At 59.2% G+C, this 12,127-nt stretch overlaps 1 protein-coding gene across 4 annotated transcripts in view; it reads left to right on the top strand.

Moving 5' to 3' along the window:
* SLC39A14 (solute carrier family 39 member 14) overlaps positions 1–12,127 on the top strand; it is a 49,635-nt gene that overhangs the window by 23,727 nt on the left and 13,781 nt on the right. For 3 of the 4 annotated variants that reach the window (XM_062199397.1, XM_062199394.1, XM_062199395.1), the window contains exon 2: positions 10,489–10,767. In XM_062199397.1, coding sequence (XP_062055381.1) covers positions 10,495–10,767 — 273 coding nt within the window. In that variant the 5' untranslated portion in view covers positions 10,489–10,494. Of the gene's footprint in view, positions 1–6,666; positions 6,734–10,488; positions 10,768–12,127 lie in introns of all 4 variants that reach the window. The other variant, XM_062199396.1, reaches the window with a different exon arrangement.

The following is a 12,127-nucleotide window of genomic DNA, read 5'->3' as shown; positions in this document are numbered from 1 at the left end:
GGGAGATGAGGTACCTGGGACTTCAAGGCAGTGGGACAAAAGTGCTGAAAGAGTAGTCCAAGAGGACTTCCTGGAAGTGGAGGTAACCGAGCAGATGAGCAGATTCAGGGATTGTCCGAAGACAGGGAGCCAGGAAGGAGCTGAGCTGAAGGGGTGCACTGTGCACCCTCTAGCCCTGACTCACTGGCCAGAGCACCCCAGTGGGCCCGCCTGCCTCGCCGTCTGGTGCGGGAAGCCAGCCCATTGGCAGGTTAACAGCAGGCCCTACCTGGAAGCCAGGTCTGCCTGAGTCGTCCTACCCTCTGCTGGTTCGGCCGCTAGGTCGTGTTTCCCGTTTATTTATTTGACCCTGGGTGACAAGGCAGGGAGTGTGGTGTCAGGTAGGCGACCGCCGTGGTGGACGTGAGCGCTGGCCTGACAAACGAGTGAGGGCAGGACAACAGGTCAGACTTTTGCAACCGGGCATCAGGGACATGATGTGTGAATAATGTGCATGCCGCTGACCCTGGCCTTGGCTTCTGCTGGGGTGGGGACCTGGCTGCTGGCCTCCCTGGCCGCCCCCTGCCGGTCCCATGGGTGGTCCAGGCAGGGCTGGCCATGGGGAACGTGCTGCTGCAGTGCGCCCCCTGGTGGCGGCCCCTGGGCCTGGCAGGCGGTCGGGGCTGGGCGAGGGGCTAAGGAAGCCATCCCAGGCCCTGGCCACAGTCTCTCTGGGGCGCTGACCCCGCGGCGGGAGCTCGGTAAACAGTGGCCGAGGAGCTGCAGGCCGCCGGTTCTAATTTTGTTCCCTGCTTCTGGATCAGCTGGGATTTTCTTGTTTTGATTGAAGTTGCCCCGTCCTTGCAGCAACAGAGGGAGGTGTCACTGGGGGGGAGGGGGTGGAGGACAGGGAGTGTTAAGTAGGCTGCCGCTGCCCCCGCCAGCACCACCTCTGGAAATTGCACACCCTGGGTGGCCTCTGGCGGTGCCAGAGCCCCAGGCTGAGGTCGTGGGGGTGGGAGCTGGGAGGCGAGAACCAGAACATGTCCTTTTAGGGTATGGCGGTTGGGTGGGAGGGCAGGAGTGGGCAGGGCGAGTGCCCAGGCGCCCGCGGGGCGAGGGGTGCACTTTGCTTGGGTGCAGATCCCACCCTCAGGGGCGTTCCCGGGCGGTGGGACAGCCCAGGCCGCAGGGGCCCCTAATTATAGGCGGGGAGGGTGGTAGGGAGCGGATGGATGACTGTGCTGTTGTCTGACCGGGAGTGTGGAGCGCAGAGGCGGCGCCTGGCGGGCATGAGTGCCGAGATGCCTTCGCGATCGCTCCTGCGAGCGCTGGGGTTTGTGCCGTATTTAGAAAGCTTCTTCCTAGGCCGGTGCCATGGCTCACTAGGCTAATCCTCCACCTGTAGCACTAGCATCCCGGGTTCTAGTCCCGGTTAGGGCGCTGGATTCTGTCCTGGTTGCTCCTCTTCCAGGCCAGCTCTCTGCTGTGGCCTGGGAAGGCAGTGGAGGATGGCCCAAGTCCTTGGGCCCTGCACCCCATGGGAGACCAGGAGAAGCACCTGGCTCCTGGCTTCAGATCAGCGCAGCGTCCATTGAGGGGTGAACCAATGGAAGAAAGACCTTTCTCTCTCACTCTCTCTCTCTGTTTATCTCTGTCTGTCTTGATTTTAAAAATAATCCCCCGGCTTGTTGTGTGCCCATGGCGAGCACCACAGCTGGGCCGGGTGAGGGCCTGGAAGGGAGTGGACAAAGAGCCCTGGACACCAGGAGCCGCCCTGGCCCGGTTTTCTCCTGGCTGACGTGGGCACAGGTACCGACCGTGGAGAAACAGGTGCAAATACTCCTATGTGTAAGACAGACTCCCGTCTCTCTGGATGTTAGAAAAGAAGAAAGTAAAGATAATGAAATTAATCACTAAGTTTTTAAGGAAATGTGTTTCCCAAGACTCCAGTAAATAGCTTGTGAAACAGATCTATAATTAACTTATTTCTGTCTTAGAATCTGTTGACTCGGGAAACATGAGAACACAGGAATTCTAAGGTTTTTTTTAAGATTTATTTATTTATTTGAAAGAGTTACACAGAGAGAGGAGAGGCAGAGAGAGAGAGAGAGAGAGAGGGAGGGAGGTCGGTGGGTCGGTCGGTCGGTCGGTCTTCCATCCACTGGTTCACTCCCCAATTGGCTGCAATGGCCGGAGCTGCACCAATCCAAAGCCAGGAGCCAGGAGCTTCTTCCGGGTCTCCCACGTGGGTGCAGGGGCCCGAGGACTTGGGCCATCCTCCACTGCTTTCCCAGGCCACAGCAGAAAGCTAGATCGGAAGTGGAGCAGCCGGGTCGAACCGGCACCCACATGGGATGCTGGCACTGCAGGCAACAGCTTTACCCACTAGGCTACAGTGCCAGCCCCAGAATTCTCACTTGTTCCCCCAAGTCTGATGGTGGTCATTGTATCATCACATGGCTTTTTTAAACAGTAGGATCATGTCCTGTGATGTGTCCCTGAACGCTCTCTGTTTATTTGTGATTTGTTACCTGGCATTGTGACAAGGCGGCAGGTGACACGTGCACCCCGGGTCCAGGTGCCTGGTTCAAGGCTTGGTGGTCCTGCTTCTGATGTGGCTTCCTGCTGACGTGCGCCCTGGGAAGGCGGGGACTGTGGCCAAGTGCCTGGGCCCTGCCACTCAGCTGGGGGACCAGGATGGAGCTCCTGACCCCTGGCTTTGGCCTGGCCCAGGCCTGGCTGCTGCCGCCACCTGGGAAGTGAACCAGCCGGTAGAGGATCTCTCGAAGTCTGTCTGTCTGTCTCCCACTTCTCTCTGCCTTTCAGATAAACGTTGATGCTTATCCGAGCCCTCTTACCGTGACATGTCATTGTGCTGTGTCCCCCTCACGCTCAGAAATTGCTGCCCGTTGTCCTTACCAAATGGCCCGCTGTCCTGGCCCCTGTATTCTTTCTCTCGGAGCTGTGTAGACGCACCTGGATTCTCCCGTACTGGATGTTCCCCGGAAGCGGAAGTGGAAGCGGGAGCGGGAGGGCGTCTGCATTTTCTTCCACTTGGAAGTGGGCGTGTTTCACAGCCTTCCTGTGAGATCTTCAGGGGCAAAAGGATTTCTTCTGGTTGCCTAAAATCCTGTGTTTTCAAGATCTGTTTAAAAGACAGAGCAACACACCGAGAGAGAGAGAAAGAGGCGGCGGGTACGGGGGAGAGGAGAGAGGTCTCCCGTGTGCTGCTTCACTCCCCAGATTGCCACAGTGAAGCCGGGACCCTGGAACCCCACCTGGGTCTCCCGTCCGGGTGCAGGGGCCCAAGTACCCGGGCCATCCTCTGCCGCCTTCCCGTGCACATAGCTGGAAGCCGGGTCGGAACCGGAGCGGCGTTACCCCGTGTCGCCGTGTGACACTGGCCACCAAGGTCCTGCCGTGTGCGTGCAGCTGAACCCGAGGCAGTGGCGTAGAAGTGACATCGGGGCTGGAGCCTCTGCTTCATTTGCCACGGGACAGCTTGGCCAGTTACCCCGGGACTCAGCTCCGTTCCCGTCTGGAACCCCTGTTCTGTGGGCATCCTCCTTTTCTTTCTTTTTTCTTTTTTTAGGTTTATTTATTTGAAAGGCAGAGCTTACAGAGAGAAGGAGACAGAGAGAGAGAGAGAGCGCGCGCACTCTTGTATCTGCTGATTCTCTTCCCCAAATGGCTGCACAGCCAGAGCTGGGCCAGGCCACAGCCATGAGTAAGGAACTCCATCCAGGTCTCCTCATGGGTACAGGGGTCCAAGCACTTGGGCCACCATCCTCTGCTGTCCCAGGCACATTAGCAGGGAGCTGGATAGGAAGAGGAGCAGCTGGGACTGGAACTGGTGCCCATATGGGACGCTGGCGTCGCAGGCAGCGGCTCTACCCACTCTGCTGAACGCCAGCCCCTCTGCTTGCTCTGTGAGTTAGGGCTTTTCCGTGTGCGCTCCCTGCAGCTCCTCTCAGCGTCTCCTTTGTCAGGATTTGCGTTCTGAGCTAGCGCTGGGTTCTACTCCTGTGACTCCTGGCGTTGCGATCTCCTGGTCCAGTTAAAGTGTGCTAACTCACCCTGCCATAGAGGGGCAGCTGCCGGTCCACCTGCTGTTGGCTGTGCTGTAGCTAACGCCTGTGCCCCTGTGCGTGCGTGCGCCGTGGGCTCCTGCCCACCTGCAGGAGTGAGCACCCCAGGCCGGGTGTGCGCGCTGTAGGGCAGGGGCGGGACTGCAGTAGCGCCCCGGATTTGGGAGGTATGTCCGTCTGCCCTGGAGCCCTGTTTCCCTCCGGGGTGTCAGCCCAGCGCTCCTCAGTCGGACAGGGTAAAGAGCGGGTGGCAGCTTGCCTCTGGCCAGCTCTGCGGACCTCTGCGGATTCGGCGAGCTCTGCTCCACTCCTTGGGCTTGTGGGGTCGGGTGGGGGCGGGGCAGAGCGGCTCCTTCCTTCCTTTCTTGGCCTCTGGTTTCGAAGTCAGCCTGTTTCTGCTTGGCTGCCGTTGCTGTGTTTGGGGCTGGCTTTTTTACTCTTTTGTTTAAAACTTTGAGGTGCCGGCACTATGGCTCAGCGGGTTAATGCCCTGGCCTGGGGTGCCGGCATCCCATGTGGGTGCCGGTTCGAGACCCGGCTGCTCCACTTCCAATCCAGCTCTCTGCTGTGGCCTGGGAAAGCAGTACAAGGTGGCCCAAGTCCTTGGGCCTCTGCACCCACGTGGGAGACCTGGAGGAAGCTCCTGGCTTTGGATCAGCTCAGCTCCGGCTGTTACTGCCATCTAGGGAGTGAACCAGTGGATGGAAGACCTCTCTCTCTGTCTCTCCTCTCTCTGTGTGATTTATTTATTTATTTATTTGAGAGTCAAAGCTACAGAGAAAGAGAGAGACACACAGAGAGCTCTTTCATCTGCCGGATCACTCCCCAGGTGGCCACAATGGCCAGGGCTGGGCCAGGCTGAAGCCAGAATCCTGGAACCCTGTCCTGCTTTCCCACGTGGGTGCAGGGGCCCAAGCCCTTGGGCCATTTTCTGCTGCTTTTCCAGGCCCATTAGCAGGGAGCTGGATGGGAAGTGGGGCAGTCAGGACTCGAACCAGTGCCCATATGGATGCCGGCACTGCAGGCAATGGCTTTACCTGCTATGCCACAGCGCCAGCCCCAACTGTCACTTTGTTGTTGTTTGCTATCAGGGGAAGAAAAATTGTGCTGCCATTTCAATTCTCTGTCTTAACTCAGAAATCTTTATATTCTGTACAGCGTTTCAACACACTTTCTCTTTTATAATATCCATTAAAAAAACAACTTTGTGGGTTTCTCTTCCTCTTTTCAAACTAAAGAAACCCCCTGGAGCCAGCACTGTGGCACAGCGGTTTAAGCTGCCAGCTGCGATGCTGGCATCCCACATGGGCACCGGTTCCAGTCCCCGCTGCTCCGCTTCCTATCCAGCTCCCTGCTAACACGCCTGGGAGGGCAGCCTAAGATGGCACGAGTGTTTGGGCCCCTGCAGACATGTGGGGGACCAGGATAGAGTTCCAGGCTCCTGGCTTCTGCCTGGCCCAGCCCTGGCTGTTGTGGCCGTTTGGGAGTGAACCAGCAGATGGAAGAACTCTCTCTCTCTCTCCCTCTCTGTAATTCTGCCTTTCAAATAAACAAATCAGAGAGAAAGAAGGAAAGAACCTGACTTAGGGCCGGCGCCGCGGCTCACTAGGCTAATCCTCCGCCTTGCGGCGCCGGCACACCGGGTTCTAGTCCCGGTCGGGGCACCGATCCTGTCCCGGTTGCCCCTCTTCCAGGCCAGCTCTCTGCTGTGGCCAGGGAGTGCAGTGGAGGATGGCCTAAGTGCTTGGGCCCTGCACCCCATGGGAGACCAGGAGAAGCACCTGGCTCCTGCCATCGGATCAGCGCGGTGCGCCGGCTGCAGCGTGCCTACCGCGGCGGCCATTGGAGGGTGAACCAACGGCAAAGGAAGACCTTTCTCTCTGTCTCTCTCTCACTGTCCACTCTGCCTGTCAAAAATAAAAAAAAAAAAGAACCTGACTTAGCAGAGTCACACCCCAAGGCCTACCAGCGCCAGCATCCACACTTGCTGGGGGCCAGCAGCCCGCTCTGCCTTGCACCCCGGAGCCCGCTCGTCTGCTCTCTGCGGGCATGTGGGCTTGTCCTGCTCTCTCGGAGGCTCTGAAATGCCCCGAGCTCGCCCACAGCCGCCGGTTGCTTGTTTGGCCCGTGTTGACCTCGAGTGGGGGTGTCCGCCGCGGGAGATGGTTTCCTCTCAGGCAGACGTGAGGGCTGCCAGCCGGAGACAGCCCCGAGAGATCAGTGGGCTCTGCCTTGCCGTGGTTGCCTGGGTGGGTGACGTCAGGGCTCTGGACGCCCTGACGCCTCAAGTTCCCATCCGCTGGGTCACTCTCCGAATGCCTGCAGCAGCCGGGGCCAGACCCGGGGAGGGGTGGGGAACACGATCGGGGTCTCCCAGGGAGGGGGCAGGAACTGTCACCTGAGCCATCACCATGGCCTCCCGGGGTCTGTGTTAGCAGGAAGCTGGAGTTGGGCCGGAAGTGGGACTCAAACCCGGGCTTGGCGTGGCGTCTCAGCTGCTAAGCTAAACGCCTCCGCCCCGTGGGCCCCCTTGATGCATAGGTTTCAGGGTTTACTTGCGCCAAAACAAATGTGTCTTTTAATTGGTTGTTCCCAGGAACTTTAGAAAGCACCCTCGTGGAGGACGATAAAGTGCACCCACGGAGCGGCAGAGTGGATCAGAGGTGTTGCTGGACCAGGGGAAGGAGGGGCGGGGGGAGGCAGCAGTGCCGTGCGCCAGCCTTCGGGATGGCACGGAAGCTTCTGGGCCACCACAGAGGGTTCCAGAACGGCCACTTCCCGCTCACGTCTCCTGTGTCTGCGTCCTGGCCCTGGCGCCGAAATAATTGACTGTGTCGTTGCTGGGCAAGTGAACAGGGGGTTGAGAGGCTGTGGCTTGTCTTGGGCAGGCAGAGCCTGTCCCTGAGAGCGGGCAACACACCGACCCCCTGTCCTGCTCCCCTGGGGGACGGATGGACAGGCGGACGGATGGACACACACACACACACTCCTCTAGCTGGGCTTCCTCCTGCAGCCATGGCCCTGCCCTCCCAGCTAAGGATGCTTGCTTTCTGCTTCCCTCCTCCAGAGAATCCTCTGTAAACTTTTTCCCATCTAAGAATAACTTGTAGTTTAAAAAAAACAACACAAAGACGCTCCCTTGGTGCAGAGGGCTCCCGTTCTTGCCTGCCAAGAGGCAGGCTCAGCTGGCCCCGAGCCGTGCTCAGCGGCGGCGTGACCTCTCTGCACCGGGCCTCCTTGGGCCTCTGGCTGTGGACAGACTGTGTCTCGCCTTGGCGCCTGGCGGCGTGGGTTCATCTCCAGTGCTTGGCCTGGGTGTCCGACGTCTCCGGGCGGAGGGCAGGACGTCGCCTGATGCGCTGACTCGCACGCCTTCCCCTCCCGAGCGGTTCCTTTTCTGGCTTTGCTGCTTGCTGGCTGTGGGTTCCGTGTCGCGGTCTCCACGTCGGTCGGCTGGGGACGGGGTCCCTGCCTGCCCTGAAGGAAGCAAGGGGCGCGTGGGCACCACGAGGGCTGCACTGGGCACGTGGCGGCTGCCGTCCACCGTCTCCTGGCCTCTCCTCTCCTGAGCCCACACCCGCCTTCTTCCCCTTGTAGGGTGGCTCGCAGCCGGGCCAGGTGGTCATCTTCTCCCAAGATCCAGCCTGCGCCCCCCCCCCCCCCCCCCGCCCCGTGCTGGAACTTCTGCGTTTTGCTGGGGATTTGAGCTCCGCGAGTCCCGGTCCAGCCACTGGGTGACCCTGGCTGTCCCATCACAGCACCGTTTGACCTCTGTGAGGTCCGTGCGTGTCCCTAAAGCCCCAGATGTCCCCAGACGGACACGTTGCAGGAGTGGCTTTTTGTGACGGGTGCGCCTCTCACTGGGCCGAGAGAGTCGAAGTTGAGGGCACCCAACTAAAGTGTAGGTCTTACAGTGATTACAGCCAGGCCCTGTCAGATGCTTTCTATGGCTCGTGGCTTATGCCATTAACTCCTCACCGTTATGACGTGGCTGCCCATTTTGTAGATGAGAAGACTGAGGTAGAGAGCGGCTCAGGAACCTGCTAAAGAGCACGGAGAGCTGCCTGGCTACTCTGGCTGTTTCTAGAACGTGGACTTTGGGGAAATAACTTAGTCAACAATAGAGACAGGATTCAGGCAAGCCTGCTGTTAGAGCTTTCCTGTTTTGCTTTGTTTTAATAGTTATTTATTTATTTGAAAGCGTGAGAGAGAGAGACCGATCTTCAGACCCCAGGTGGCCTCTGTGGCCACAGCCAGCACTGGGCCAGCCCAAAGCCAGGAGCTAGGAGCTTCATCTAGGTCTCCTAGGCTGGTGCAGGGGCCCAAGCACTTGGGTCACCTGGTCACCCCCCACTGCTTCCCCAGGCCCAGTGGCAGTATGCCAGAGCAGAATTAGAACAGCCGGGACTTGAACCAGCGCCTGTATAGGATGCCTGTGCCTGTACCACAGCACCTGCTCCTGAATGCGGATGTTTGAAAACATTTTATTTGAGAGGCAGAGGAAGGGAAAGAGTTAAAGGGATATGCTGGCTCGCTCCCCACATGTCTGTGATGGGCAGGGCTCAGCCCAGAGCACCAGAGGGTGATAAGAACCCAGCTACCTGAGCGTCACCTGTCACCTGCTGCCTTCCTGCTGCCTTCCGGAGTCTGCTTATCAGGAACCTGGAATGGGGAGCCCCACCGGGAGCGGGAGCGAGCCTGGCATGCAGAGTGCGGTGTGGCTGTGTTTTCCACTTCCGTAGTATTTCTGTTAGCACGCAGCTTCCCCGAAGTTGTCCGTTCCGTGGCAATGCGTCGTTCTCATGCTTAGTCTTACTAAGGTAAGGGGTGACAGCTAAAAATGCATTCTGCTGTAAACAGCAAAGTGGTGTTCGCCACGTGTGAAAAACGTACGTCCTCAGTGCCATAGCGAGGCTGAGGATTTTTTTCATGCTTGTTCACGAATTCACACGGGATGAAGTAAACCTTGGTCACCTGTGCCGGTGTACCCTGGTGCCAGTCTGGGCTTTGCTTTGGAGAACGTCAGACAGGCAGAGAGCAGCCCGAGGACCGGATGAGGTCCTGTCCGCTCGTCACTGGGTCTCAGCAGCGGCCCTGCGTGCACCCGCCCCCCATCACGTGTGAGCAGATCCCGTGCCTGACTCCGTGTCTTTATGAGGCTGACTCACGGCTCCTGCGCTTCCCTCCCTATGATCCCAGTATCTCTACCAGATAAAGGCGTGACAAAATGATAACCACGTCTGTTTAATTTTAAGTGTGGTCAAACCTGCCGAGTTTGCCTTTGGATTACTTTTCACTTTTTAAACATTTATTTATGTGAAAGACAGAGATCTTCCATCTGTTGGTTCACTCCCCAAATGGCCACAACAGGTGGGGCTGGGCCAGGCCAAAGCCAGAAGCCAGGAACTCCATCCGGGTCTCCCATGTGGATGGCAGTGGCCCAAGTCCTTGGGCCGTCTTCTGCTGCCTCCCCAGGTACATTTGCAGGAAGCTGGATCAGAAGTGGGGCAGCTGGGATTTGAACTTATGCTTGTATGGGATGCCGGCCTCACAGGCAGGGGCTTAACTCACTGCACCGCAACACTAGCCCCTAATTTTAATCTTTTTGAAGATTTGTTTGTTATTGATTTGAAAGAGTGGTGGGAAGCTGGTGCCGTGGCTCAATAGGCTAATCCTCCGCCTGCGGTGCCGGCACCCTGGTTCTAGTCCCAGTCAGGGCGCCGGATTCTGTCCCGGTTGCCCCTCTTCCAGGCCAGCTCTCTGCTGTGGCCCGGGAGTGCAGTGGAGGATGGCCCAAGTGCTTGGGCCCTGCACCCGCATGGGAGACCAGGAGAAGCACCTGGCTCCTGGATTCGGATCAGCGCGATGTGCCGGCTGCAGCGCGCCAGCCGCGGCGACCATTGGAGGGTGAACCAACTGTAAAGGAAGACCTTTCTCTCTGCTCTCTCTCTCACTGTCCACTCTGCCTGTCAAAAAAAAAAAAAAAAAGAGTGGTGGGAGAGAGGGGGCAGACAGGGAAGGAGATCTCTTCACTAATTCATTCTCCAGCTGGCCGCAACGGCCAGGTTGGGTCAGGCTGCATGGAGCCAGGAGCCAGGAACTCCATCCGGGGCTCAAGCGCTTGGGCCGTCTTCTGCTGAGTTTTCCAGGTGCATTGGCTGGAACTGGATCAGAAACGGAGTGTCCGGGACTCGATCAGGTGCCCACGTGGGATGCTGGCACCAGAATTGAGGAGTGCATCACAATGGCCGGCACCTACTTTCCTTTTCTGCTTTGCAGAGAAAGGTTTCTCTCAGAGGCCAGGCAGGGGAAGTAGAGAAGTGGCCTCGTGCTTGGAGCGGGGCTCACGGGCCAGGCACGGCTGGCAGGAGATGGGGACGGGCGGGGCCTCACCTTCTCCGGCTTTGTGCCCTTGCAGGTGCATATGGCCACCATGAAGCTGCTGCGCCCAGCCCTCCCTGGCTACTTCCTGCTGACCCTGCTGGGCCTGTGGAGAGCTGCCCCCAAGGCCCACGCCGTGGCCACTGCCACACCGGCCATCAGTGCTGCCTCTTTCCTGCAAGACCTCATGGACCGCTATGGCAAGGGGGACAGCCTCACCCTGCTGCAGCTGACGACCCTGCTGAACAACCTGCATGTGGGAGTGGGCCGGGAGAATGCGACCCAGCCCCTGCACGGGCACCGGAACCTCTCCACAGTAAGGCGCTCTCTGGGGCTGCAGCCGGGCTGGGTCCAGGGTGGCTGAGCGGCGTGGCGTGGGTTGAGAGGGGGCAGGTGGGTCTAGGGCCAAATGCGAGTCCCGAAGGCTGGACGTGAGGCTAGAGGCTCAGCTGTGCTGGGATTACTTGGAGCTCCAGGACACCCCCTGTGCTCCGTCCCGGGAGCTCCTTGCAGTCTGTCCAGGGGCAGGTGTGCATTAGCTGCCTCCTTCCGTGACCTGAGAGGGGCGCCCCGTGAGGGAAGGAGGTCTCACTGCAGCTCACCCTTTCGGGAGGTCCACAGATGAGAGTGGTGCGTGGTGGGCGGCCTCCTCCGAGGTCATGGGGCTCCACCCAGCAACCCAATCCAGTCCCCTCACTTCCCAAAGGTCCCGCCTTCAGACACTTCAAGTGGGTGGAGCCTCCAGCATTAATCCATTGGCCCTTGACCTAAGACTTTGTCACTTTTGGACTGCTGGAGCGTGGGAAGCCAAATCCCATTCAAACCCTAAGTGGCACGGGGCGGGCACTGAGTCCCACGGTGAGCTCCTGGAGGGACTGGCAGAGAACGGAGGGAAGCCGGTCTTTGGCTCCTGGCTCTGGGTTGGTTCTGTGTCACCGAGCCCACAGCTCCGCAGAGTCCAGGCTGCGTGTGGCAGGGACTGGCAGAGAACGGAGGGAAGCCGGTCTTTGGCTCCTGGCTCTGGGTTGGTTCTCCTGTGTCACCGAGCCCACAGCTCCGCAGAGTCCAGGCTGCGTGTGGCAGCAGGGTCTGTCCATCAGCCCTGCTCCCTGTGCCCTGTGCCCGGTGTTGTGAGCAGGAGGGGGAGGGGTGAGTACCCAAGGAGTTCAGTCTGGGCAGCACGAGCAGCAGAGAGCAAGGCCAGCCGGGCTTAGACCGAAGCCTGGCGTTTGTGGCTTGGGCAGTAACCAATGCAGACGGGAGAGCGGGGGATACGTGCGTGTTGGGACCATTGGAGGCAGTTCAGGGATGAGGTGTCCAGGGGCTGTACCTTGAGGCTGTTGGTAAGAGGATGGGCCATGCGAGGCTCAGGGTGTGTGTGTGTGTGTGTGTGTGTGGCGGGACAGAGACCATGAGACTCAGAGGTGTGTGTGTGTGTGTGCGTGTGCGTGGCGGGACAGAGACCATGCGAGGCTCAGGTGTGTGTGTGTGTATGTGTGGCGGGACAGAGACCATGCGAGGCTCTGGGGTGTGTGTGTGTGTGTGTGTGTGTGTGTGGCAGGACAGAGCCCGGCCCTAGAGTCTCAGGGCCTGCCTTGGTGGCGGCTGCAGCTTGAGGCCCCGAAGGTCCAGCCCTCAGCATTCTGGGCACGCGCACATGTGTGGCTGCGCCTGCA

This window comes from Lepus europaeus, chromosome 8 (assembly GCF_033115175.1).
Source record: "Lepus europaeus isolate LE1 chromosome 8, mLepTim1.pri, whole genome shotgun sequence".
NCBI classification, from domain to species: Eukaryota; Metazoa; Chordata; class Mammalia; order Lagomorpha; family Leporidae; genus Lepus; species Lepus europaeus.
This window is presented reverse-complemented; position numbering and strand designations above follow the sequence as displayed.